Source organism: Tinamus guttatus, unplaced genomic scaffold (assembly GCF_059628265.1).
Source record: "Tinamus guttatus ecotype Peru unplaced genomic scaffold, ASM5962826v1 Tinamus_guttatus_pri_ptg000710l, whole genome shotgun sequence".
NCBI classification, from domain to species: domain Eukaryota; kingdom Metazoa; phylum Chordata; class Aves; order Tinamiformes; family Tinamidae; genus Tinamus; species Tinamus guttatus.
Window position 1 is genome coordinate 6,375,650 of NW_028289244.1, and position 27,382 is coordinate 6,403,031.

Consider the following 27,382-nt stretch of genomic DNA (forward strand, 5'->3'; position numbering starts at 1 on the left):
ATTGGTGGCTTGCCATCTTTTTTTAATACCAAGGGCAAGAGACAGAAAATACTGTGTATACCTCTGTTTTTTTCCTCTTTATACTGTACAGAACCTGCAAGGAAGACTTAAGAGTAGAGTATTCGGTAAAGCTAAGGGTCTGGAAATCCAGTGAAATCGGACACAGACATGCACACAAATTTGCAAATTGTGCTTTAGGAAGCTTGTTTTAAAACTTCTGCATGTTGTGAGGGTGACAGCTTCACCTCATGTTTTGCTTACTTTTATCTTTGTGTAGTCTGTGGATATTGCGCCCTTTGATCACTGCGGAGGTTTGGGAAAGGATAACATTAAAAATAATCCTTGCAGATAAAAATATTCAGAGATTTGCTTTAACAACAGTGAGAATGGATATACTGGAGCTGATTTGATCAGCTGCATAGCTTCTAATTTTGTATGGTACAGGTTTGACCCATACCGAGCCTCAGCTTAGGTCTTACGGGTATTAATAAATGTTCTGGAGTAGATTAAGAGAGCCTAAAAGTTCACCTTTGCTACAGGACCTTTTGACAGGGGACTGGACCAGTGTTCTGACTTTGGTTGTCTTCAACTTGGCTTACAAATTTTGTTCTTCTCCTTCCAACACAAGTAACGCAGCAGACAGAAGTTTTCTCCCTCTTTCCCCAGCCTTTTTCAGCCCCGAAATTTTGCTGTGTTTAACGTCTAACAAGTCCTTTTCTCTTCATCATAAACATCTGAAGAGTAGCCTGAGGCTGAAAGAGCACCTTGGGGTTCTGACTCCTAAAAAAGCAAGCTAGTCTATTAGTACATTATTTTCAACAGGTCTATAATGACATTTCTTAGGGGAAAAGCAAAAACAACCCTTTTGGAGATGGCAAACTTAAAATTTTGACTTTGTCTTGCATTTTAAACAACCTTAAGCAATTCGTTATTAGGAGTTAAGGTTTAAAGCTGATATTTAAAATGCTTGTAAATACGACTTGTTTTTAATTTTTGTAAAATAAATTTTTTTTTTTAAACTGGGCCTTGTTTCAGATTTTCCGTATAGCATTGAAACCCCGAAGTTCAGGACTTGGAACCTGAACTGGAGAGGTGCCTGGATCTAAAGAGGAGGAGAATATTTCAGCCTCATTCTCTTCTGTTTCCGATCCGCTCCTAGGGCAGGTCTTGGTCAGACCCGCTCCAAGGCCGTTGTGCAGGGGCTGCCTCGGTGCTCAGGGCTCTGGTGACCTCCTGCCCGGCCTCCCTGCTCCCCTCTCTGTCCCGGGAGGTGACAGCCCTTCTCATCTGTCCTGGGCCAGGTTTTCCTGCTTCGTCTGAGCAGGGATGCTCTTCCCTGAGTGCTGTGGGAGCTGCTGGGTTAAGCAGTAGCTCCCCCTCCAGGTGTTCAGGTAGGGGGGACAGAATTTAGAAAACTGCAAGTTAGTGGCAAAGGCTCAACAGGCTGTTTAACACCTTGCCAGAAGGATCCTTGTTGGGTATAAGCACTGACTTTCCCAACTGCTACTCAAGTTGCTGTGAATCTTTACTGGGCCTGTGACAGCATCTGTGCCAGGAATTGGTATCAATGTGTGCTGGTCAAGTGATTTGGAGCAGTTCTTGATCTAAATCCCTTTCTCCTTATGCCTTCCTCCTTTTTAACAGTCTTTTCTGGATGTGTAAGTTTGCTGAAGTCAGCCTTTTGAGCTCATGGCTGTATCCTAATGTGAACGTTTCTCCTGTATTTAAAAAGTTGATGCTAGAATTTATGAAGATGCTATTTCCAGCGAGATTTTGCAGCCTTGCCTTTGCTCTTCCAGGAAGAGTTAAATGTTTCTCCTCAGTGAGGCAGAGCCTGCAGTTGGCTGCAAGACTGATCCTACTACTGCATTTTCAAGAGTCCAGAGCTGGCATCAATTTTGACACTTTGAGAAGAGTAACAGTCCTACAGAACTTGGTGGTACCTGTCACCTAGAACAAGCTCAAATTTAACATCACCTTAGCCAAGAAGCATTTTGTTTGGCTGTGCACATCCCCAGGAGCAAAGACTCTCAGTTTTCTTCACTTAAATCTCTTACACTTATCAAGCACACCTAGCACGGGTAACAAATCTTGCCTTCCCTCTCGTGGTGTGAGCTTGGCTTTATCAAACAAAGCTAAGCACACTTTTTTTTAATCCTCTGAGTTAAATTTACACAGTACTTAACAAAAATAAAAGACGTAAATGATAGACACTAATTTCCACCCATCCATGAAATTAAATGCTAAAGTCTAGCTGTAGAAGGTGTTTATTTAAAGAACAAAAATAAATTGACAATGCTTGCACGCGCAATACTGGCTTAAACGTCAGACTGCTTAAAAAAATATTTTTCCCGAGGGCAGCTACAACTTTTCCTCTGTTGAAAGACTGCTGTAGCTGTCTTAAAAATCCTTCTTTTGCATGTAAACTCCAGTAGTGTCCCATGGCATAACTTCGCACAAAAAAAAGGGAAAAAACAAAAAAACCCCTCTACAACAATCCTATATACAGCTCAAAGCCACAATCTACTGCTTTTCTATTTTTCCATTACAATCTTATTTAGTAGTAGCAGTGGCTGACCATAAGAATCTGTATATAAACCTGATTTTTTTTTTCCTTTTCCTTTTTTTTTTTGTAATTTTACCCAGCACAGCAGCCTTCCATTACCGTGTCCATTGAAAGCAGCTTTCCCTTGAAGACCCAGCCCCGGCGGGGAGCGGCTGCAGCCGGCGCGAGGGGGACGCCGGGCTCAGCAGTCAGAGCAGGAACCTCCGGGCAGCCCTCGCGTGGGCGCCGTGTTCCCCGAGCAGGGCCAGGGCCCGGCCGTGCAGATCCGCAGGACACTCGGGGCCCAGGTGCAGGAGGACCAGGCAGCACTCCAGCACATCGGGGAAAGGGAAGGCCTGCAGGAGGGAACGGCGACGCGCGTTACTTCATCCCAACGCTCATCCGCAGCACGCTCGCGTAGCCAGCTCTAAACACACTGCTGTACTCCTCAAGAGCAAAACCACAGCTCAGAGGTATTTGCTCGCTCTTGCTAGTGAATTCGTTCATCTTTAACCTAGTTTGTTCCTTCTTGCTCCAGCAGCACGACTACTTCTAGTTGTATTGTAAACTAGATAAGGGAGGAGATGGTCAGGAGACACAGTGTTCAAGTACTTGACTCTTTTCAGAAGATTTTACAGTTCCTGATCCAGACAGGCCAAAAGCTCCTAAGTTCTCTATCAAAACTGTTTTTGTGTATATAATTATGATAAAAAGCAAGGGATTACTTGCTCTTTTTATTTGCTGGAGTATTTTACCAGGTTTTCCCACGTGGGGGTCTGTTCTTTCCCCTGCATTGTCATGTGTGAAGCAAATCCTGCCCCAGTTGGCCACCCACACCCTGTGGTGTTTGTGTCTCAACACCCCCCTGATCAGTTCAGGGAAATGCCTACGTGTGTCAGGCAGCCCACACCTACGTTGCCACCACCACAATCGCAGTAACGCACTGAGTGGCACCGGGGCACAAGAAGTTACCACTCCTTGGCTCTCTGCATAAAAGGGACTGGATGCTGCTGCTGCCCTTACTATCCTCTCCAGCTCCAAGGACCAAAAGATTGCCTTGTCTTTTTTTTTTTTTTTCAGAACTCCCAACACTTGTTCTAAAAACTTACCTTTAAACTGTCTGGGAATTCTGCAAGCTTCTGGTTTGCTTTTAGAAGCTGTTTCGTTAGCTCAGGGAGTGTAATTGGTTCCTTTGCTTCAGTCTGACTGTTGAAAAAAGAGCAGGTGTTATGAGTAACTGTTTTGCTTAAGTGACTGTACAGGCTCCCTTCTTTACTATGAACAGAATGTTCAACAAATGTTATACGCTCTAGCTCTTTCTTGCCCATGACCCAAATAATTCTTCAGCAAAGAAACAGAGCTCTTATAGGGTACTTGCACTTTTCATTATCTTCCTCTTTGCAAATTGCTTTGTTTGTTCACAGTATCGATATACCCTATGAATAAGAAATTTATTTAGCTATAGTAAGCTTAAACATCCAGTATTTCCACTCAGGGAAACACAAGAGTTCTGAGCTGTGTGTCTCTAGGTGATGAACTTGAGAGCAGAACAAGTCTGAGCAAACAACAGCTTTGCCCTACGAATACAGAACATAAAAGCAGCACTTCAATGTGCTTCCTGATGTCCCACACTTACCACTTCATCTGGCTGCTGTCAGAGCAGGGCTTGTCTGACTCGGTCTCTGAGCTGGGTTGCTCCCTGCTTTCCTGGGTGCTTCCAGTTGTGCTTCCCTGGAGATTGTTCCTCTGATGCTGGCGGATCATCTCTGCTAGGGTCTGCTGAACCTCTGCTATGTCTCTCTGGGTACTCTGCAAAGAAGCCATCGCTCCTGAGAGGAGCACTTTGCAGCCGCTCAGTTTTGACTGTCTCTGTTCCAGATCCACTGAGCTAGCTCTCGAGTCGTCTTCTATCTCGCACCTAGGAAGTTCAGCTGGAGGGTGAAGATTTTCACCTGTCTCAACTGCACCTTGATCAGCAGTTTCTTCAGGGGAAGAGCTTGAAATGCAGCTCGGTTCCAGAGCGGTGTTCTCGCTCGGAGCCAGCACAGCCTTCTGCAGCTCTTTGGGTGGATTCCACCACAGGTCATACAGGAGCCCATAAGCCACGAAGGCCTCTAAACTTCTGCAAGCATCCATGCTCTGGGAATCTGCGCCGTCCAGTTTCTGCCTCAGGGTATCACAGCCTAATAAGGCAGAAAGAATTAAAAACAAAGATCAGATCTGATAAGTGAACTGGCTGTCTTGGGAGACCCAGACCACAGATTTACTCAGATACTGGAAGAGGGGCGCAGCTAGTGAGAAAGACAGGGATCTGCTAAACACAACGCTTTGTCCTAGCTAGGACAACCTGCATGTTCTCATTGTCACCACGAAGCTTCCTTGATCCTAAACTGCACATCAGGATATTCACTTGCACTGCAACTCTGAAAAATGATACGGGGCAGCTTCCTTTCACAGTCTGCACTTCGAGCACTCAGCAGTTCTTGCAGTAGCCAAACTCCACTGCTAATGACACAGACTTGGAAGCAGGATGCTGCTAAGAGCCACAATTATAGCCATATCCATGGGGCTGTTTTACTCCTTCAGAAGTACCCAGTCAGTGTGGTGTTAATGGACACAAAACTGCTCACAAGGAAGGTCCCCCAGGGTCCCCCAGGGTCCCAAGAGCTGCGCAGTGAGAGCCTTACCTTCAGGGAGGAGGAGGCTGCAGATCTCTTGCATCAGAGTGAAATCACCAGCGTCGTAACTGCGGGTCACAGCTCCGAGCAGGCTCTTCACTGCCTCATCCCATGCAGCAGTCTGGGAGCTCAGGAACGCGAGGGTCACGTCGTGGGAGATGTGGAAAAGCAGCTACGGGAAGCAGCAAGAGCAAAATTAATAGCTTCAGTGTGAAGTATGAATGACGCCCAGGTTGCCACCATTGTGGAGAAGCACAGAAGCACATGACTTAAAAGCAATTTTAACAATGTAATTAATGTAATTTCCTTTGTCCAGGAGACAAGAGGACTTTAGCATTACATGTTCTTGTAAGAGCAGCAGCTGTGCTTGGAGGCCGAGGAGGTGAATGAGAAGCGGGAGGACCTCAGAGGTCAGTGACTCACCAGGCCAGAGAGGAGCTGCAGCAGCAGCAGCACTGCTCTGTGCACGGACCTTCTAAACCCCAGCAGAGTGTAAAAACCAGTTGCCTCTGCTAACCATCCAGTGTGAAAAACTGAATCACTGGCCTTTGCAATCACTCCCACTCAGCCAGCACGTCTCATTGCTCCCAGTGCTCATCACTGAACAACTTCTCTCCTTCTTCTTACCCTGTGCAGAAACAAGCTGACTCCTATGCAAGCCTCCCAGCTGCTTATCACCCACCTCTCCTAGAAAATAACCTCATCCTGCAGCAGAAACGAGTCCCCTGGCAAGGGCTGCATCACACCACAACGCAAGGTTCCCGTGTGACAGATGTAAGCGCAGTCACCTGCTTGGGGTGTGTGTTGCTGGTGGCAGGAGGGTACTGGATGCTGCGCAGCTGCTCCCGGGCGCACGTGGCTTGTTCAGCAGTGCTCAGGCCCAGTGCACTCTGCCAGACTGCCACCACCGTGGCCAGAAACGGGGCCTCCTTGTTCACCTCCCAGCTGTGGTAGCAGGGCGCTGAAGAGCCCTTCTGCTCACACGGTTTTCCTTCACTAAGATGTTTGCAGAGCAATTCATTAAGGCAGAAAACAAGCCTTTGTCCCTTTAATAAGAGAAAAAAAGAAGAATATATCCCTTATTGGACACAGAAGGTTAAATTTAAAAGCATCATGTCAGTAGTGCTGATCAGTGACAGTTCGTTTCACGACTGCAGCTACCCAGGGACAACACCAATCAAGCCAGAGAATCTTAAGGCCAGAGGCAACCTCAGAACAAGCCAATCTGCCACCCAGTCCATGCAAAACAAGTTCCCAGGTTAAGTCTCAGCTGTAACAGTTACAGTTAGCTTGCTCATTCATTTAATGCAAACAACAAATACTGCTACCTCTTTCTTCTTAACATCAGTATTATATACTTAAAAAGAAATCAGAGCAAGAAAACCACACTACATCAATTACATTTTTAAAAGATACCTCTCTCAACTACCTCCCCTTTGTTTTCCTGTATTCTGCCCTGAGACTCTTTCCCCCTTTTTCATGTTTTTGCATGCCCAGTTATTACCAAAAAGCAGAGCACCACGTGCTCCCCCACTACAGGGCCTCTACAAAGACACATGCTTGATTCAGGTGATCACTGCAATAAACTTCCAGCAGAATATTTCGAAGGAAAACCAGACCAAATAAACTACCTGTAGACTGTTAACAGAGGGAAGAGGTGCCAAGTTAATCAAGCTAACCAGGAGAGGTGTAGTGCTAGAGAAAGGGAGGAGAAAAGAACCAGACTCACAAATAAAGTTTTCTGTTGCTGAAGAACTTCCTGAGCCCCCACCCAGTTCCTGGATGACAGCAGCTCTTGGGCACATCTGAAAGACAACGTTGCTGACAGCTCCTCCTCTCCAGATATCACGGCCAGCTCAGCAGCAGTTTTAAGGGATGCCACATCGCCCTTTTTTGCCAGCACTTTGACTGCATCATAGGGTGAGGAAGCCCCTAAATAGCTAAGAGATAAAAGCAAATTGGCTTTAGGTTAGTATTAAGATACCATTTTTAAATGGCATTGCAGCCATTCTAGTACAGACGTATAAATGAAGATATATCTGTGGTTTGCACAAGCTCTCAGAGTTCTCATCATTTTGCCTTACTAAACTTAGGGTACCTCAGACAGATGGTGCCTGATCTGGTGCAAAGCTCCGAAGGGAAAGCCTGCACTAACCCTAGTAGTTTGGACTGAAACCCCTGGTGCCCCATAAGCCATGAACAGCTGAGATGGGAAATCTAAATAAACAGTCAAAGATTATACCAGTCTATCAGCTACATTTCTCTGTATTTCAGCTTGAAGAGAAGAATGACCCAGTCATTAGGACATTAAAAAAAAAATTGCTCTGCCACATTTCTAGTAAAAAGTCTGGAAATATCAGACAGCCTCTTTGCACACATCCTAATCTCAGTCCTGTTAGCCTAATTTTCTGAGACTTCCGGAAATGTTTTCAGAAAGAAGTGGCTCTGCCATAGTAGGTAAATTGTCCTCCTGCTCTGAAATGCTCTTTGAAGCTTTTCTTCCCACCAACATTAGAGCAGTCCAGTGAGACCAGGCTCTATGAGGCACCTTAAGCAAATGATGACCACTTTTTGAAAGCCACCAACGTTCATCTGCTATAAGAGCCAGGAACCTTCTTTGTTCCAGGCGTGGAATCAATGCTCCTCTTTCTGCAGTAATGCTTACCATTTGGCAGCCATGGAATAATGACCATCTTTCTCTAGAAGAGCTGCCCAGCTGGTGTAGAGATCCTTCAGGACTGGATCTTCTGGACGCAGCCTGGCCTTAGCAATTACAATAGCTTCCCTAAGGCACATAAGAGAAACCAGTTCAAAAACTTAATACACTGTATACAAAAATAAATACCTTCCTCTTTCATGGCTGACGTTTCTCTCACATTTTAAAAAAGAAACTGCCTCAAGTACTTTGGGCTCAAGAATAAAGATTTATCTCATTAGATCTGAGAGACCAGCTCCCGTTGTAAAAGTACCCATCACTTGAGGAAGCAAAAATGCTTATATGTCTGTCTGTGTGTCCGCACAATATATCGTAAGGAATATTCTAAAGGATGTTTATTAGTTTCATTTAGAGCAAACAAGAATTGCATGTTTCTTCCCAATCTTTTTCATTTCCTATGACCCTAAGAATTGATATGCAGTAGTAAGTAAATAATGTTTTTAAAGTCATACATGTGTGTAGGGTTGATTAGTTGTCAGTAAATACTCTCCTGCAACTTCGGTAGTGCAGATATTCAGTACTTAGCAACCAAAAGGTGAAACCAAAGCTATTCACTTAATGTGCATGAAAACAACAACCATCTAAACAAAATATACAGTGACCTGTAGAAGTGGTTCACTTTCAGGAGCTCAACAGCCTCGTAAACCTTATGGATGGACAGGAGGTGGGAAGCAGCCTTCACATACTGCTCCTGGAAACACAGCTGCTTTGCAAAGGCTTCTACTGTCCACACCCAAGCCTGATATCCAACTGGAAAAGAGAAGGCAATACCATTAGGGATGAAGTTTTAAAGCTGGAAGGATTTCTGTGAGACTGGTTTCTTCAACGTGTATCAGCTCCAGACTGGGTTTTTGTTTCTTAACCCTTTTAATGCACCTCACTGAGGCAGTAAAACACCCAAAAGCTTGTGCTTCAACATATCAGCAGGACTTCACTATCAGTAAAAAAAAAAAAAAAAAAAAAAAACAACTTAGCAGTGTATTTAAACCAACAGCAACACTGAAGGACTACACTATCTTACAGAGTACCAATTTTGTGCTTGGAAGTATGGACTTGCTCTTCTAAGAAGTCCCAAAGGAAATCAGTCTTTATTCTCCTCTAAGCTGAGTGCTTGTGGGAAAATCCAGGTCTTAATATTTGTTGTATGTTTTATTTTTGTCACCGGGCAGTTAAAGAAACAACATATTTCCAATTCAGAGCAATCAGAATGAACTTAGCATTGGCAGCTAATTCCATTTGCTTATTTTTTACAAGTATGAACATACCCATGGGTGAAATTGCTACTAGTTGGTCTGTCAGCTCTCCCCGCTCAGCAGCTGCCTGGAGGATGCCCTTCAGATCTCCTTTCCACAACATGAGCTGTTGAAATAGCTCTGGATGCCCATTCTCCAAGTGGTATTTTCCTGTTCGAGAGCAAACAAACTTTCTCGTCACCCAGCAGCATGAATCCAATAGCACTATTATCCACAGTAAAATATGCTGGCAAAAAATGGCTTTGTTCAGATTTAAGCATCTTGAAAGTTTGCATCTGAAAACCCTAACAGCTGTTTGGGAAAAATGAGTCCTTCCTTCAATCCTGCATTCTTAATCCTGCACTTCAAAATTCAATAGAGAAAACCTGAGCATCTTTCCCAAACTGTTTTCTTCCTGAATGTCACTGTGGCAATGGGCAATGGACATATTGTCAAATTGGCTTCATTATGTTACTTACCTTCCATATCCATCATCTTGTGCAGAGACGCCCTGTCTGCAAACAGCCCCAAGTGGACGTGATCCTCGAGGTCAGAGGACAAACCCTCAGTATGGCCTACTGCAAATAAAGAGAAGGAAAACTTGATTCTGGTGCAACACGGGGTATCAGAATCTGCCAAATCAATGTACTGCTCCAGTAAACTCAACCCCTGGAAATATTTATGCCTTCCACTTTTATTCCTGTAAACAGATTTAACAGTTTAACAATCTCTTGCATTTAAACTTCACCTAAGTCTGATTAAAAGGATCATATTTGTGCAGAATATTTATTCAAAACCAAACATAGGAAGCTCCTTTGTAGACTTTGAGTTTAAGACTGATACCTTGAGATTTCAGACATGTAGCAAGCTTCAAGCAGTCCTGATGCAGTTCCTCTTTTGATCTGTGATCCATGGATGTGGTGAAGGGCAAAACTGAGCGAGGCTTCCTTTTCTTCAGAGAGGAATCAGGACCTGAAAAGTCAGCTGCATTTTAGTCACCACTGCACACTTGCAAGAACCTCCTTGAACGCTTTGATATGTTTCAAAAAATCCTTGTTCCTCAGTAAGAGAGAAAGCAAATTCTCAAGTGGCACATGCATCTCTACTATGACAATTCTCATTTTTGAATACTGATCACTTTGCACATTTCTTTATGCACCAAGTCATCTGAAACCAGCACCAAAAAGGCAATACCTAAGCCCATACTGAACAACTATTTAGCCAACCTGGCAAGCAAAGCAAATACAGGACAAAGAGAACCAAAATGTTTCAAAGGTTTTAAAAGCAAACACTATCTTTCTGCACCACTTAATTGGTTTCATATCAAGAAGGGAAGCTACAGCCAAAAATTAGCACAGAATGAGCAGCTCTGCTTGGATGCAAGCTGTTAAGAAATCACCAAAACATACTAACCTGTTTTCTCTTTAGGCTGATCCTTTTTCACTAGGTTGACTTTCTGGATCACTAAAGGCTTTGTCAAGCCAATTGAAAAATAATCAGAAGAGGTATCCTTGGACTCTGTGGAGTTAAATGATTAAAAAAAAATACGTTGGAAAACGTAAAGCACAACACTTCAAATATTCACAATATGTATAGAAAAAATAAGCTTCACTTTGCCATAGAAGGATAGCTTTTTTTCTAGAGAAAGGAAAAAATAACAATGTTAGAGAACTGTCAAAAAGCTAAAGCAAATGTCAATGGACATTAACAAAGGTCTATAAACATTATAAGATTCATCACTGGGAGGCATCGCAGATCAAAATAACACTGTTTCAGGACTAGCACCCCAGTAATTTTGTTCTTTATGCCAGAATCTTCTTATTTAAAAATACTGAGTCCCAAACAAGTTTATAAGGAGTCCTGGGAACCATACTTCCTTCAAGCGGAATATTAAAATTAAAGATTTATGAGAAAGTTAGCATGAAAATGTTAAGCTTGGTGACGTCCTGAGAGCTAAACAATATGGGAAGTACTGAAGTAAGACAATCTGATTATTACCTATCGTGGACACTTTATCAGGTAACTCCACCTCCTGAGCTTCTTTTTCTCCTTCATGGTCTGAAACTCCATTTTCTTCTGGTAAAATTTCCTTCATGCTTTCATCTCCATTCATGGTGTCACTCAGATCTTGTTTGGATGTATTCTTTCCTATAGGCTTTTTCTTCTTCTTTGTTTTGGTTTTGGGTTGCATACTTCTTTTCTTCTCTAATTCTATGCTCTTCTTGCCTGGAAAGGTTTTACAAAGGTTACCCTGATATCATCTGTAGAGATTTTTAGTATATTGATTACCTGACTCTCTGCATCAATATTTGGTTTCCAAATAGGATATAGCTCAGTTCAAACCTGGACACAGTTTATCCCTAAAGAGGTAGCAGGCAGATTTGAACTGGGCATAAAAACTTCATTATACAGTTTCATCATGGCAACTCTTTACTCCCTTCTCCCTTACTGTCTCCATAAAAGGATCTTCTGAATGTACTTACCCTGAGGAGGCCGCGTGTGCTCCTGCTTTGAGATGAGCCATTTGTGAACAGAAAAATCATCACCTCCTGTGTAAACAGAATCTGAATCCACCGGTGACCACTGGACACAGAGTAGCCGGCTCCGGTGCCCTCGGTAGTTGCAGAGTGGCTCTTCTTTCATAACATCCCATACCTCATAAACACGAAAAACAAAACAAACCAAAACGCCACACACAATTACTCTGAAAGTCTCATCCTCCCCTAATACACATTTTCTCTTCAATTATTTGCACGTGTAGGAGCTTCTCTTTTAGGGTGTCTGAACCACAGTACAAGTATTTCAAATGTCACCATGCAAACGGAAAAATCTCAGAACTTCCTTTGTTTGCACTGATACATTTGTGTAATATATCCTTTTTCTGAGGTTCTTAAAGTGAAAACACAAATGACTGAACTTACGAATCAACTCATTACTCATTAAAACTTGCCAACTGCCCATCTTCTCTATACAAATTCCTCTAGGTCTGAACTAAAAGTCCTCTTAGCAGTATTCTCCTTTGTCCAGCAGCAAACGGAAACAAGAGTAAAGCAAAAGGCAAAATTTTGCTGTTTCAGGTATCCAGGACCAGCAGATGGATATCAAGTGTAAATCTGCAATAATTCAGGAGTTTAGCTCTGTTGTTCAGTCTGATTCTAAGGCTCTAGAAAATGGATAACTTGAAACTAAGCGAAACATTTCTGAGTGGCTCTAGAGTAATACCTGAGCAGTGCCATCATAGCAAGCAGACACCAATCGTGCCTCATGGTGGGGGCTCCAAGAAAGACTTGTGATTTTAGCCGTGTGCCCTGCTAGAGTTCGAAAAGGCTCTGTTATTGTTAGAGGAGTTTCTGAAGAGCTCTCTGAAAGAAAAGAAGAAAAACATCAAGTATGATTATAAGTATGGCTAGCAAGACAAAGCAATGTAAAATAGTATGTCAAGACTTAGAAGTATAATTTTGCAAACCATTACCTACAATGCTCTTCAGGTTATGCACATAAATAGTAGCATTAACTGAGCCTGAAGCTATCAAGTAACTCAGCTCTGGCTGGCTCCCATGTTCATGATGCCAACGAATAGCATTTATCAGTTTATGATGCTGCTGGATAGTGCAGAGCAATTTCAGGTTTGGAGCTTGGAATATTTCAATTGAGCTGAAATGTAAAAAAAACAATGTAAGAAATCCATCAGTGAGTGAAAAAGGATTTTTTAGTATCAGGAGAATGACAGAACGTGAAATAGAGTAACTAAGTTTTTTTTGTTTCTGAATTTAACTCAAGCACTGGTTTAGTTCATCAGCAAAAATAAGTTTCCATCACCAGAAGACCACTGAAAAAGATTTAGTATGATGCGGAGGATCCTCCACTCCAAAAGGAACAAAACTAAGTAGCAGCAAAGAATGACGTATTATCACAAGTGAGATATCTTGGCAGCACTGCATTCAAAATTCCCTTTTCCAGTATTCCCAGAAATTTTACTGACATGAAAATATGTTTTGTAGGTTAAAGAACAGAGATAAACTAGGGTAACAAAAAATACTTTTGTTTCCCTACACTGATTCTAGTCAAGATCAACTCATTCACAACTTTAACCTACAAGGTGAACATACCCATCTTCATTACCAAGAGCCAAGAGTTTGCCATCTGGTTTCCAGCTGATCTCGGTATGTGCAGGCAGTTTGTGCTGTAGGAAGAAGACACAACTGTTGCCAACAATCTCCACCGACTTATGTCTTTTCAGCAGCATTTTTTAAGTTAATGTTTGTGACAACAAAACCAGTCAAGTAATTTAGGGTTGGAACTTTACATTTACAATGCTTGCCCACCTTGTGATCTAACCCATGGCATTATTCAGAGTATTATTTCTCAAATACTTTTATATTGAAAAAGCATGTATGAACTAATCACTGTAAACCTCCATATATAGCTTTAAAAACAGACACTTTATTTCAGTTACTCTTTTCTGATGAAGTAAGTTACAAAGCAGAAAAGTAACTGATGGCAGGAATAAATCTGCAATGTTCATTTCAGGGGGAAAAAAATCTAAAGTCTTCTCTCCAGAGACAAATACATACAATATCTATGCAATCTGAGTTACTTAGATGTCTCTGGAATTCACCTGTGAAGACGGAGGGTTTTAAATCTTTATTTGTTCCAGATGCATCAGGGAGACAAAAATGAAAACTTAGTGTGTCAACCACAGGGCTGTAGAAGCTATGATATTGTTACTAGTGTCCCATAAAAACAAAACAAAATACTCACTTTGATTGAATTAGTGTCTCTGATGACTTTGTTGATGTCATTTGCTTCTCCACTAAGCTTCCAAGGGTTGTGTTGAAAAACAATACCTTCACCAGCACAGCTATATAGGGTTACAGAGGGCTGTTCACCTTCTCCTATTCAACAAAGAAAAATGCTAAATATACTATGTTCTTTGCTAGTTTTAACAGAAGTAATTACTCCCATTAAAAATCAAAACAGTATTTTAAAAGGCAATATACCTGCTTTGATTGCCTGTGATCTGGCAGTGAGAAACTCTCGCAATACAGTCAGCTGAAAAGATCTCTCATTTGTTATAACAGCTCTTTGCTAAAACAGTGACTGAGTAATTTTAAACTTACTCAGTCTTAAAACTTAAACTTTTAAAGTTTGGTCCATAAAAAAATTCAAAGTTGTGTAAGAGGAGCTACTGGAGGTGTTCTCATTAGTTCAAATGATAGAGATTCTGGGGCTGAGAAACCCACACTTGATCGTGTGCAGCGACTGCAGAGGTCTGAAGCAGCCAGTTACAGGTTTATAATATGCTGAAATAAGTAAGGGGTGTTATATTCCACTCCCGCCTACCTTCAGAACCTGCTAGAATTCACAAATTAGACATATAACGAATTGTTGTGCTCTCTTGCAAAACTAATAGTAGAAATGCATCCCCAATGGGTAGGAAGGACAGTACCAAGAAACAGGGCTCCTTTTCCTAAGGAGGGAGGACACAGATTTCATGGCGTCTGTGTGCTCTGCATGGAAGTCCTACTCTGCCACAGGGGATTGCAGGACTCACCAAGAGATAGAGGAGGAGTTGGAGGGCCCCAGGCTAATGTGTATACAGTCTTCTTGTGGTAAGTACTGGAGATCTGAGGTGGCTTATTTTTAGTGCTGTGTAAGAAGACAGGAAGAAGGTACAGTCAAGATTTAAACAAAGGGTACTGAACTTCTCAGGGCAGATATCAAATACAGAAAAAGATTCAAGCAATATGCTTCCAGTGACGAAACCTGACAACAGATGCCCTAACATACAACAAGCAATGATCCAGCCAAACCTTCTTTGATATCTCTGGGACACGACTGAAAATGTAACAAAACTATCCTGATGAGCTCCACCTGCACCTGCAGGAAGGCTCATGTCACGCAGGCATGGTGACATACGAGCAGAATCTGACAAAACTAATTTTGTATCATTACCCTCAGCAGATGGAATAGAAAACCATTTCAATCATTTCAAATATAAAAACTTAACATTACTTCATTCATTTAACAAGCTTCTGTTCACTTGATCATCAAATCTACAACTTGCTCATTAGGACACAGACAAATTTGAAAGTTATTTTCTTACCTGCTGGAGAGGGTGTCAAATATGCCAACTTTTCCATCATCGGTTCCAAAAGCTAAGCAGCCTTCTTTGGTTGGATGCCAGGATAACTGCAAGTAAAAGAGCAGAAAGAGTTTGGCTTTAGATACTTATTAGTTGGGAAAAATTTTCTTCAGAAGACAAGAAATAACAAAAAGGGAAGGAAAACAACAGAAAAGGGAATCAAAAGCACACTTACCGCTGTAACCTTGGACTTTATGCTTTGCCAGAATGTTTTAACATCGTAGCTATTGCTCATGGACAAAGTATTCCACACCCGTATCATGCTGTCCCCAACACCGATGGCAAGACAGCCTGTGTCCACAGGGGAGAAGGCAAGACTATAGACAAATCCCCCAAGCGAGGGCATTGTCCAGCTACAATCAAGAGTGGATAGGTCCCAACACTTCACCTGAAGAAACGTGGCAACAAGGAATGGTTAAATGCATGAGTGACTGGTACAATGAGAAAAAAGCACAAGTAAGATAAAGAATCAAAAACTCAAATGCAAGACTCGATATATAATTTTCATTCTCAGCAGAATATGTCATAGACACAGGGCTAATTGGAAAAGTGTAACAGAACAGGCAAAATGAGCACACTTCAACATTACGGCTCCTCTTCTGACTTCTAAATAAGAATCTCTCTGCTGCCTTAAAAAAAGGAAAAATAAGAAAAAAACATATAGATGCTACAGATCATGAAAAGAGGTCTACAGTTCAATACCACTTATCATTTAAAAAAGGATACTTAGCTCTTACTAAAATGAAACATAAGAGTCAAAGGAGGTGGTAAGCACCCGTTATTAATTGCTTACCAGTCAATCCAGAAGGGCATATCCAATCACTTCATCACAGTAAGAGCCTGAGCTAATCAACTAACAAAAACATACACAACCAATGCTCAAAGCAAACTGTAACAATGCTGTAATAAAATTCTGCACCCACTTTCGAAGAAAGCCTGTGGCCATAAAAGAGATAATCTCAATCAACTGAACTGCAAAGGCATTGCTATTTTTATGCTATTATTTAAAAGGTTCTTACATCTCTGTCCATTGAAATGGAAAAAAGTAGCTCTTTGTCTTGAATTTTCATGGAACACAGATTGAACACAATTCGTGAGTGATTCTGTCCCTCTGAAGATCCTAAAAGCGTCCACTTGCGTTTCCCGGTTTGGGTCAAATCCCACAGTACTAATTCTCCCCTGCAAATTAAAAGTGTGCAATTCATTGTTCACTTTTAAAAAGAACCTTAGTATACATACAGCTCCTATTCCATATATACACACTGCAAGTATAACAGCAATACAGATATATGCATGCCTATGATATGTGCCTATACATATGTATCTCTCCCCCGACCTACAAGCGGTATCCACGTTTAACCGCACTCAAAGCTGTGATGCCATTTTCTCCCATTAAATACTAAATGAACAAAAATATTAGTAGTACTTTTAACACTCATTATTTCCATTTAACAGATAAATTGTGAAGTAAGTAATTATTTTATAGAAGTTTAACTCCTGGCCTGTCTTCTCTCCGGTTACGCTGACAGAGATAGGGGGTGGGTGTATCAAGGTTTCTTCTGTAGCTCTCTCCTTAGTTATCAATAAATACACGCAGGGTTATTGAGTGTGCCAAGCAACTGCGTGCCATTCTTACCCAAAACAGCTGGATACAATTTCTTTGGAACGGCCACAAGGCCAGTGAACAGTCAGCCAAATGCGCTCTTTAACAGCAGGATCCACAGCTCCACCTCTTCGCTTCGTGGGTGGCAACTTCAAAGTCATTACACCTATGGAACCAAAGGGATCATCCAGATCTAGTACCTCAACATTCTCTGACAGAAATATAAGTCCTGTGAATCCAAAGTTTTAAGCACACTCTCCTGTGCTTTAGAAGTACTCTAGTTCCTACTTTCTAAATCACAGAAATATATTTAGTCTGCTTCTACTCACTGAGAAACATATACAGATCTGACTATCCCAGGCTGAGATCTACCTCACTGGTTCTTTATGGTCTCCTTCTCCTCCCCACTTCCCTTGTGCAAAGGGAATCATCTGACTTCCTGAGAGGATGCAATCAAGTGATTTACTACTTTCATAGATAAATAATTTTTGTAATGTCAAACATGAATTTTTATCTGCTTATTTCTTGTCCTGCTCTTGTTGGACACCAAGAACATCCTAACTCTCCAATTCTGACTTCTTTGTGCTAAAAATAAAATCAAGCATGGAATTGGGTATATTATGGACAGCATTATACCAAGGCAGAACTTTGATGATACTTCTGATTTCTGTTTTCCCATTAGTGCACAGAAATTCAAACACTGTCAACAACGTCAGCATTAAATCATGAGGTTAGGAAATTACACACATAGTTAAAGAAGAACTCTTCCACCATATTGTTATGATTTACTTCACTTATTAATGATATTAATCTTACTTACTCCTGCCTCTAGTACAGCTCCATATTCGTATGGTCTGATCTTTGCTTCCTGAAGCAAGGTAACAACCTTTCTTCATGGCTGTATCTTGTGTCGAATCCCCATTTGGAACTTCACTTTCTTCTAAACGAAATATTGAATAGTGTCAAAATCATGTTATACTTTGAAATTCAAAGCACTCAAAAAGTCAACTAAAACTGTATCGTAGTTTAACTCATCAGATGCCTTTGATTAGCTACTATCTTTCTATGAATAAGGAATTGAGTTGTCTGGGAGGATTTATATATAAACTAAAAATCACTTTACACTCTGAATCACTTCTACATACCTTGGAGTTCATCTTGCCAAGCAGGTAACCTTTCCTCACCAGGCGCAGGGCACCAGGCCAGACAATGTATTTCATCGTCGTGGCCTCTCAGCCGATGAAGAACTTCTCTTTTCCTGCTGATATCAATTATAATCACCATGCCATCCTTGTAGCTGAAAACAAAGGTTTGAGTTAATACAGAAACTCTTGGTCCTGATTTGTTGTCAAAGCTTCTCACTGAGACTGTTATCATTATCCGTGTATGCCAGATAGGGAAGCCAAATCACAGCAGCAGGGGGACTGGAAAACTCATCATCAGCTGGAACTCCAGTTCAGCACCGGGATGCACACAACTGCCTTTCCAAGCACCACTGCACGTGAAGGAATGTGCATTATGAATGAAATCAAATCTGAAAATTATTTCTGGAGTGCTGTGTACCAGCAAAAAAAAAAAAAAAAAAAAAGGGCAATAAAAAACAACTTCCAAGACCTCTGAGAAAGCAATCATACAATTGTCTAACAAGGAAAAATCCATTGCAAGGACCTTTCAACAGAAGAATGGAAAGTAACAAAGTAGTTAATATTTACCCAATGCCCACCAGGTTTTCATCATGAGGAGAACAAGTGAGGCAAAAAATCGTCCGAGGCTCTGGGAAGAATTGCTGGCTGTCATTTCTGTTATACCAGTAACAGACAATTACGCCTTTCTCATCACCAGATACAACCAGATCTTTCACAAGAGGCGACCAGTGCAATGCAGAGATTGTGTTCTAAAGAAACAGAAACAAAAGTCATTTAAAGGAGTCTAGGATGTTGTTTCACTAGATCTATTCTGTAGACTGCTTAAATCATTAGAGAAAAAGAAGTGCATGCACTTGGCTGAGTGATTTTAAGTGGGCTGTGCTAAGCAGCCCTGAGCATGTGCTGAGCGCATGGCCCCTCACGGAAGCTCTGACGACACCCGGTGTTGTAACATCGCAGTAGGTTTAAGCCTGGAGGAAAGGTCTCCCCGCAGGAATTGGGCGGTCTGGGCCGCGCACGTGGCCGAGGCTCCGCGCGCCGCTCCGTGTGCGGATCCCCCGCGCGCTCCGTGTGCAGATCCCCCGTGCGCCGCTCCGTGTGCGGATCCCCCCCGCGCTCCGTGTGCGGATCCCCCCCGTGCTCCGTGTGCGGATCCCCGCGTGCTCCGTGTGCGGATCCCCCGTGCTCCGTGTGCGGATCCCCCGCGCTCCGTGTGCGGATCCCCCCCGCGCTCCGTGTGCGGATCCCCCGTGCTCCGTGTGCGGATCCCCCGCGTGCTCCGTGTGCGGATCCCCCATGTGCTCCGTGTGCGGATCCCCCGCGCTCCGTGTGCGGATCCCCCGCGTGCTCCGTGTGCGGGATCCCCCGCGTGCTCCGTGTGCGGATCCCCCATGTGCTCCGTGTGCGGATCCCCCGCGCTCCGTGTGCGGATCCCCCGCGTGCTCCGTGTGCGGATCCCCCGCGCTCCGTGTGCGGATCCCCCGCGCCGCTCCGTGTGCGGATCCCCCCCGCGCTCCGTGTGCGGATCCCCCGTGCTCCGTGTGCGGATCCCCCGCGCTCCGTGTGCGGATCCCCCGTGCTCCGTGTGCGGATCCCCCGCGCTCCGTGTGCGGATCCCCCGCGCCGCTCCGTGTGCGGATCCCCCGCGCCACTCCGTGTGCGGATCCCCCGCGTGCTCCGTGTGCGGGATCCCCCGCGTGCTCCGTGTGCGGATCCCCCCCGCGTGCTCCGTGTGCGGATCCCCCGTGCGCCGCTCCGTGTGCGGATCCCCCGCGCTCCGTGTGCGGATCCCCCGCGCGCTCCGTGTGCGGATCCCCCCCGCGCGCTCCGTGTGCGGATCCCCCCCGCGCTCCGTGTGCGGATCCCCCCCGCGCTCCGTGTGCGGATCCCCCCGTGCTCCGTGTGCGGATCCCCCGCGCGCTCCGTGTGCGGATCCCCCGTGCTCCGTGTGCGGATCCCCGCGTGCTCCGTGTGCGGATCCCCCGCGCTCCGTGTGCGGATCCCCCCCGCGCTCCGTGTGCGGATCCCCCGCGCTCCGTGTGCGGATCCCCCCCGCGCTCCGTGTGCGGATCCCCCGCGCTCCGTGTGCGGATCCCCCGCGCCGCTCCGTGTGCGGATCCCCCGCGTGCTCCGTGTGCGGATCCCCCCCGCGCTCCGTGTGCGGATCCCCCGCGCTCCGTGTGCGGATCCCCCGCGCTCCGTGTGCGGATCCCCCCGCGCTCCGTGTGCGGATCCCCCCCGCGCTCCGTGTGCGGATCCCCCCCGCGCTCCGTGTGCGGATCCCCCGCGCTCCGTGTGCGGATCCCCCGCGTGCTCCGTGTGCGGATCCCCCGCGCGCTCCGTGTGCGGATCCCCCGCGCCGCTCCGTGTGCGGATCCCCCCCGTGCTCCGTGTGCGGATCCCCCCCGCGCTCCGTGTGCGGATCCCCCGCGCTCCGTGCGCGGATCCCCCCCGTGCTCCGTGTGCGGATCCCCCCCGTGCTCCGTGTGCGGATCCCCCGTGCTCCGTGTGCGGATCCCCCGCGCTCCGTGTGCGGATCCCCCGTGTGCTCCGTGTGCGGATCCCCCCCGCGCTCCGTGTGCGGATCCCCCGTGCTCCGTGTGCGGATCCCCCGCGCTCCGTGTGCGGATCCCCCGTGCTCCGTGTGCGGATCCCCCCCGTGCTCCGTGTGCGGATCCCCCGTGCTCCGTGTGCGGATCCCCCCCGTGCTCCGTGTGCGGATCCCCCGCGCTCCGTGTGCGGATCCCCCCCGCGCTCCGTGTGCGGATCCCCCGCGCTCCGTGTGCGGATCCCCCGCGCGCTCCGGCCTCCCGGCGCGGCCCCACCTGGTGCAGCGCGTGCTCGGCCAGCGGCGACAGCCTCTCGGCGTCCCACAGCCTCACGGTGCCGTCGTCGGAGCTGCTGGCGCAGAGCGCGTCCTGCCCGGGGCAGTGGCAGAAGGTGAAGCCGGAGACCCGCTCCGTGTGGCCCACGAGCTCTCCTGCGGGAAGCGCCGCGGAAACGTCTGCCAAGGGCTCGGCAGCCCCGGCCCCCCCGTTACACCGCAGCCCCGGTCCCCGTCCCGGTCCCCGTCCCGCTCCCGGCTCCCCACGTGCTCGCGCAGCCCCGCGGCGCCGCCACAGAAGCGGCGCGGAGGCGCCGGGCCCGCCCGCAGCCGCCCCCGCTCCCCGCCGCGGGCCGCTACCGTGGAAGGCGGGCGCGGCGGCGGCGGCCACGCGCAGCAGGCACACGCTGTGCCTCGCGCCGAAGCCGAAGAGGCGCCCGGCGGCGCTGGCGTCGCTGCAGCGGCTGCTGTACCAGTTGGGCGAGGCGGGCAGCACCCGTGCCGCCGCCATCGCCGCCGCCGCCGCGCTCCGGGCCCTGCCGCACCGCGCACGCCGTCGCAAACGCGCCGCCCGCCCGCCGTAAAGCGAAGCGCGGCGGGAAGATGGCGGCGGGTGAGCGGGCCGGGCCCGGGGCGGCGGGTTGGAAGGGCCGGGGGCGGCGGGTGAGCGGGCGGGAAGGGCCGTTGCCGCTGCTCGCCCTGTCCGCTCCTCGCCGCCCCGCTCCGCTCCGCTCCTCACCGCGCTTCTCCCTTGCAGGTTGGGCCTGCGGCCTCCTCCGCTGGGCGCGCCCGGAGAGGTGAGTGCGGCCCGGCCTGCGCGGAGCCTCCCGGTGCCCCGGCCGTGCCCCGTCCTGTAAGCAGCTCCTCCGTGTCTCTGCTGCCGCCCGATTCCTCCTGTAAAGCCGCTTGTGCTTCCCTTTCCCCTCTCCCCTTGGCTTCCCGTGTGGAAATGCTTTTGTTGCTCATGGTTGTCTCCCTTGGCTGGCGCCCCGGTCCTCGCAAGGGTGGTACGGGTAGACCTGCCCTCCGTGCGCCCCTGGGGTGCCCTGAACGTGAAGCTCTTAGGTCTTTTGTCTGTGGAATGCATAAAGATGTTCTGCTAATGCTTCATTCACTGCTGCCTCCATGAAGTCAATCATTAATCTGCACAATACTTTTCCTCTGTATTAATAATGTGTTAGTAACAGTGAATTGTCTGGTTGTGGAATGAACCTTAAAAGTATTAAACAACTAAAAAGTTCATTTTGGTGAAAAGTTGTCATAATAACCCCTAAGACTTTAATTTAGCTGTTATGCTGTCTCCCTTTGATAGCATGGAAATTTTTCCATCTGTACAACGCTATTTGCTGTAAATGTTTAGATTGTTTTGATGGACAATTTGACAACCAACATAAAGGTTGGTAAAACTCCCAGAATCTAAATGGTCTAGATTCTTTTGGATAGAGATTAATGGAGTGGTAAGGATACCTTGGAATGTCTCAGAGATTCATTTGGATGTATTTGCTTATTCATAGATCCATTCATTGGTCTTTTTTGTTCTTCTTTCAGTTAATTCAGACCTATTCACTAGAGTTGTTCGTTCTGTTTATTTCTCAAGTTGAAATGACGGATGGAACTGGATTAGCAAAGCGTGTATTGTTTTAATTAAGTTTGGAATAGACTTTTTAAAAGCTCAAGTTATGCTTTTATTGCCTTTTTTTCCCAATTTCTAGAATTGTTTTTCTGCTCTTAAGACATTTGATGTTGTAGTCTAATAGCTAGATCTTTGGCAAGTCAAAATGGAGAAAGTGCTTTAGTTTGTAACTCTTCCTTTCAAGTTTCATGTTTTCCTCTTTCTGGCTTCTAGTTATGGACTCCGTAACTTACAGGTGTGACTTGCCCAGCATCCCTTTAGCCTGCAGGGGGCAAAATGTAGTTTAGCCTTAATCCCTAAGGTAAGGAAATAGACTCAAAACAATAAAAGTGTTTTTTTCACTATCTATTTTATTTCATTTTTAAAGTAGTTATAACTTTAATTTTCCAGATAGGATGAGTGTAGAGGCACTTCTGATACTTTGGTAGTTAGTCCCTTGCAAAGCTGAAAATTACTGCAAAAGAAGTTGTAGGTGAAACTTAAAGTATTGACTCATCTTTGCAAATTGCAAGCAGTGGATTATTTTTGTGGCTACTGAACCCCTATAGGAACAAAGAGGTGATGACATCTTTGTGTCAGGATCAGTGGGTGCTTGATGTGGCGTCTTGTGCTACACAAATGTCACTTAAGTTCCTGCCTTGCTTTAGGAACTCTTCCAATGGCAGGATCCTTTCAGTATAAAGCATAAAGGCTCAATCGATTTCATTTCATCAGTGGGTTGTCAAGTGTCTCCTACATTCTCTTTATCAAGACAAGTAAGTTCACAACCATCCAGATAAATTTGGACAAAGAATTTTTGTGTTCAGCACCAAAGATTGTGGTTTTGTCTTGTAGGCTGTTAACGTCTGGTCGTGTTTTCCCTCTGTCATGCATCCACACAAGTGCATCTCTGGAGAAATTTGGGAAGTGGGAGAAAAAGAACAGGATTGTTTACCCTCCACAGTTGCCTGGGGAACCTCGCAGACCAGCTGTAAGAATATGTTTTATTACCTCTGTATGTAATGATTTCAGAATACAATATTGTTCAAGATCACCCTATAGAGGGCTAATCTAGTAACTTATTTGTTTTCTAAGCTTTTAGTCTGCGTGGTGTATTTATGTTGTAAAAACCAGAGATTTACTGCTGTTAAATTTTACTAGCTGGCTCTTGCCCTGGTCCTTTGGAGACACTCCTCCTAAGTGTAAAGCCCTTCTCACCTTGTCAGTAACCAGTAAGTTGACCTCATATGAGAGAAACCTTTTTTGAGTGTGCAAATGAGTTTTAGGCTGCTTTGAGATGGGGAGAAAGAATGGAAAAGATGAAAAACTTTCTGACTGTGATTTTTGGGGACTTTTATTTCTAATTTAATCGTTCTCATAAGATTGTATTAAAAACTCATCAGTGCTTCCCCTTTGATATGTCAAAGGCAGGCTTGGCTTGGTATGTTCATGGTGTAATACGGAAAGTCATGCTTATTTTATTCCTGGAAAAAACCTATCTTACGTAGGGGCGGGAAGAAAGGGAATGCTTATGTTCACAGCGAAGTTTCTGGTGTACTTTTTGTATTTTTGCATCTAGGAAATATATCACTGTCGTCGGGAAATAAAATACAGCAAGGATAAGATGTGGTACCTGGCAAAACTGGTAAGCAAATCCTACGCTGATATTGTGTTGTTAGAGCGTAAAATTTGCTTAGTAAATTTGTCTTAACTTTTTTTTTTATAATGGCAAATCTATGAATGCTGTTTTCTGAATTGGAGAGGAGAAATATTTGTAATCACAGCATTAACTTTAACCCTTTATAATTGCAGATAAAAGGAATGTCTATTGACCAGGCCCTAGCTCAGCTGGAATTCAGTGATAAAAAAGGCGCAAAGGTGATCAAAGAGGTATGCAGCAGGGTTCTCTAAAGCTCTGTTTTTTTATGGAAACTTTTAAATCTGTATCTATTGCCAGCAGTCTGGAGTTTTTTCTAAGTGCATTAAGATAACTTTTAAACTAAGTTTTCATTCTTGTGGCAATCACTCTTATAATTTATTCAGCATGAGTTACCTTTGTGTATGCATGCTTTAACTCATAATGGTAATAGACCATGTACGGGAAATCTCTCATCTTAAACGATAAATTGGCATTACAGTAATTATAAATAATGCAGGATCATTGTTGGTAACGGTTGCTACATCAGCAGTGTATTTTGGCTCTTAAATTCACAAGAGTTGTAGGATATTACCAGGGAAAGTTCACTGAGCTCTGTGAAGGCATAAAAGTTTTTCAGTGCAGTTTTTAGCCTCAAAGGGGCTACTAATCTACGTGGCCGAAACGTTGATTTCTGGCATAAATGCGCTGGCAAAGAGGTATCATGTTATCTGAAAATAATGTCATAAGTTATTTTCCCCACCTTAGAAATTATTTCTAGTCTGTACAATGGATAATAGTCCATTGGTAAAAAATTGATAAATGCTGGTAAATCTTTTCTTCTCCAACTCACTCTCTCCTCAAAAGTGATAAAGCTCTTCGGCCTGTTTATGCAGAGAACATACTTATATGAAAAATAAGTCTGTTTCTAACATTATGCCTGGAAAAGAGTTTCCTGGCTTATTTTGATCCTCTTAGAATAATTTTTCTTTAACTGACTAAAAATGGAAGCAAATGCACACTTACCCAGAAAGGTAAGAAATGGCATTTCTTATGTTCCTCACCAATATTTCCATTTTTTTCCGATGCTACAGGTTCTGTTAGAAGCTCAGGAAATGGCAGTAAGAAAGCACAATGTGGAATTCAAATCAAACTTACATATAGGTAAATAGCGTCTTAATTTAGTGCAGAGAAATGTCGTCTTAATCTGTGGAAAGTTTCTCTCCTTAAATATGTGCTGTTACTTTAAATCAGCAGAGATGTTTGTGGAACAGTTTGTGTTTAATAACTAATTTTAACAAGATAATAAAGGTGTGTTCTTCCAACACGTTGCATAACTGAATCTAATGTCACTGTTGAGCCTTCAGCCATCAGCCTGTTGTGGTTGGTGTCTGACTAGTGTTCTTCTGGCATCTACTAAATGCATAGTTGTTCATAAGATACTTTCATATGAATGGATTTTCTGTCCTCTGTGTGAAAATGAAAGGTCTCAAAGAGAAAGACTGGACAACAAGAAGCAAACTGGCATCACTTTAATGCTACCAGTGAGTTCAGACTTGATATAAAAAAGGATTTTGTTGTCGATCATAGAATAAGCTTGTAATAACTACACCACTTTCTTGCCTAGAAATTTTTTTGAGAAATCTTTACTTGTACGTGTCTTTGGGGCCAAAGAAAAAAGTTGTCATTTGGCCAAATATGCTGTAAATGTTATCAAACCACCTTATAAACTTAAAGTAACTCAAATTGCTTAGAATTCTTTGGAGCCTTCTAGGTCTCTGCCATAAGAAAGTTTTGTTCATTAGTGCAGGGCTGGATGTGTAGGTAATGAAAATAGCTATGATGAACACAGTTGAGAGATGAAGAAAGGACGAGAGTTCTGCAAGACGTATCTGGGAGTTCATGAGACAAACTAGCAAAAAGAAATGGAATTATTGCTGCATTTACAAGAATGATATAATCTCTCTAGTAAGCTCAGTGTAGCTTCTTTTGGATCTGTCTTTCACCATACATCTATTTTCATGTGTGCTCACTTTAAATTCACCTTCTTGGTGCTCCTGACAAATGCAAATTCAACTTCTGCGTTCTTCTATAGTAGTAATCTACTAAAAGCAGTAGCAGAAAAGATGAGGAGATGCAGGCAAAGATGTCTGAAAGGACTTACTTTTCATATGCAGTCATGGAAAAAAATGCATTGACAAAATCTACTGTTCTTGAACACTGAAACTGAGCAGTCTTTTCACTCTCTTTTTCCCTTCAGCCGAGTCATTGACAGGCAGAGGCCACTATACGAAGCAGATCCGGTACCACGGCAAAGGCATGTTTGGCATCATGAAACTCAGCAGGTGCCATTACTTTGTGAAGTTGGTGGAAGGTCCTCCTCCTCCTCCAGAGCCACCAAAGACTGGTTTTGACCAAGCAAAGGAATATGTGCAGCAACTGAGAAACAGAACCATTACTCACTCACTATGACAAACTCTTGTGACATTATAGATATTTCTCCTTTGACAACGTGGTTATATAAAAGAATAATTAAAGCCATGTTTCAGTTATGTTTTTGGTGCTGCTGGAACTGAATGATGCAAGAGTAACTGTAACCTTTTCTTTTCTTACTTGTTTATCCACAAATATGGGGAAAATCCTGGAAAAGCTGCAACAGATGTTGCTTTTTTGGAGTTACCATGTTAAGTACTCTGCCCTGAGCTTTCAAATCTAGAACATAGAGTGCAATTAGACTTATTGAAAACCCTGGTGGTTCTCAAATTCATGTAGTTATGTATGGTTGGGTCGTGTATACAGGTTTTTGACGGTCACCTCAAGATAGATTGATGAGTAAAACTTCCAAAATTTGGCATCTTAGCTAGTTTAGTACACCAAAACTAGCAAGAGAGTCTTAATTCAGACCAGCAGGCATCAGTTTATGGTTTGTTTATCTAGGTTATGATGTTTTCTCCGTACTTCCTTTTTTGTGCTCTCCTCTTGTGCTTTGTAGATCCTGTATCTGCAGGCAGGGACCAAATAACTCATTTTAAGTTCAGGTGGTGACAGAGTCAGTAGATGGCATTGTTTAGTTCGCCAGAGAAGAAAGTGGCAATGTAAACTTGCAATACTTTGAAATCCCCTTCTTGATCTTTGCTACTGCATTAATAGTCTGCTACATGTGTGGAGTTCAGGCTGATCTCTCTGGAACCTCACAGTGGATAACAGGTATCACATGAAGAGTGAACTATTTTGTGCTGTTCTGGA

At 44.4% G+C, this 27,382-nt stretch overlaps 2 protein-coding genes across 2 annotated transcripts; one reads left to right on the top strand and one right to left on the bottom strand.

The window, feature by feature from the left end:
• Nucleotides 1-2,754: 2,754 nt before the first annotated feature.
• Nucleotides 2,755-21,408, bottom strand: GEMIN5 (gem nuclear organelle associated protein 5). Its single transcript, XM_088536867.1, has 28 exons — nucleotides 21,249-21,408; nucleotides 20,890-21,044; nucleotides 18,632-18,813; nucleotides 18,065-18,216; nucleotides 17,740-17,859; nucleotides 16,953-17,085; nucleotides 16,336-16,495; nucleotides 15,492-15,704; nucleotides 15,278-15,363; nucleotides 14,726-14,820; nucleotides 13,933-14,066; nucleotides 13,281-13,354; nucleotides 12,644-12,825; nucleotides 12,394-12,533; nucleotides 11,655-11,826; nucleotides 11,170-11,397; nucleotides 10,585-10,689; nucleotides 10,015-10,143; nucleotides 9,651-9,746; nucleotides 9,205-9,342; nucleotides 8,542-8,689; nucleotides 7,889-8,008; nucleotides 6,953-7,163; nucleotides 6,012-6,269; nucleotides 5,233-5,395; nucleotides 4,182-4,728; nucleotides 3,655-3,751; nucleotides 2,755-2,901 (listed from the first exon to the last, which is right to left on the bottom strand). Exons 1-28 carry the CDS (start codon nucleotides 21,397-21,399, stop codon nucleotides 2,755-2,757), a joined length of 4,536 nt encoding a protein of 1,511 aa, XP_088392993.1. The 5' UTR covers nucleotides 21,400-21,408.
• A 1,972-nt stretch (nucleotides 21,409-23,380) lies between these two features.
• On the top strand, nucleotides 23,381-26,688 carry MRPL22 (mitochondrial ribosomal protein L22). Its single transcript, XM_010223132.2, has 5 exons — nucleotides 23,381-23,491; nucleotides 24,080-24,145; nucleotides 24,313-24,390; nucleotides 25,231-25,300; nucleotides 26,397-26,688. The coding sequence occupies exons 2-5, from the start codon at nucleotides 24,125-24,127 to the stop codon at nucleotides 26,606-26,608; spliced, it is 381 nt and encodes a 126-aa protein (XP_010221434.2). The 5' UTR covers nucleotides 23,381-23,491; nucleotides 24,080-24,124; the 3' UTR covers nucleotides 26,609-26,688.
• The last annotated feature ends 694 nt before the right edge of the window (nucleotides 26,689-27,382 follow it).

What these genes read in the sequence shown, in the direction of transcription:
- GEMIN5 (XM_088536867.1), bottom strand. Translation starts at nt 21,399, where the DNA reads ATGGCGGCGGCACGGGTGCTGCCCGCCTCGCCCAACTGGTACAGCAGC. An exon ending in GAGCTGTACTAGAGGCAGGA is followed by an intron (nt 17,086 to 17,739) that starts GTAAGTAAGATT and finishes TTGGTTCCATAG; the next exon opens with GTGTAATGACTTTGAAGTTG. An exon ending in AACTCCTCCTCTATCTCTTG is followed by an intron (nt 14,067 to 14,725) that starts GTGAGTCCTGCA and finishes TTTGTTGAATAG; the next exon opens with GAGAAGGTGAACAGCCCTCT.
- MRPL22 (XM_010223132.2), top strand. Translation starts at nt 24,125, where the DNA reads ATGTGGTACCTGGCAAAACTG. An exon ending in TGTGGTACCTGGCAAAACTG is followed by an intron (nt 24,146 to 24,312) that starts GTAAGCAAATCC and finishes TTATAATTGCAG; the next exon opens with ATAAAAGGAATGTCTATTGA. An exon ending in CAAATCAAACTTACATATAG is followed by an intron (nt 25,301 to 26,396) that starts GTAAATAGCGTC and finishes TTTTCCCTTCAG; the next exon opens with CCGAGTCATTGACAGGCAGA.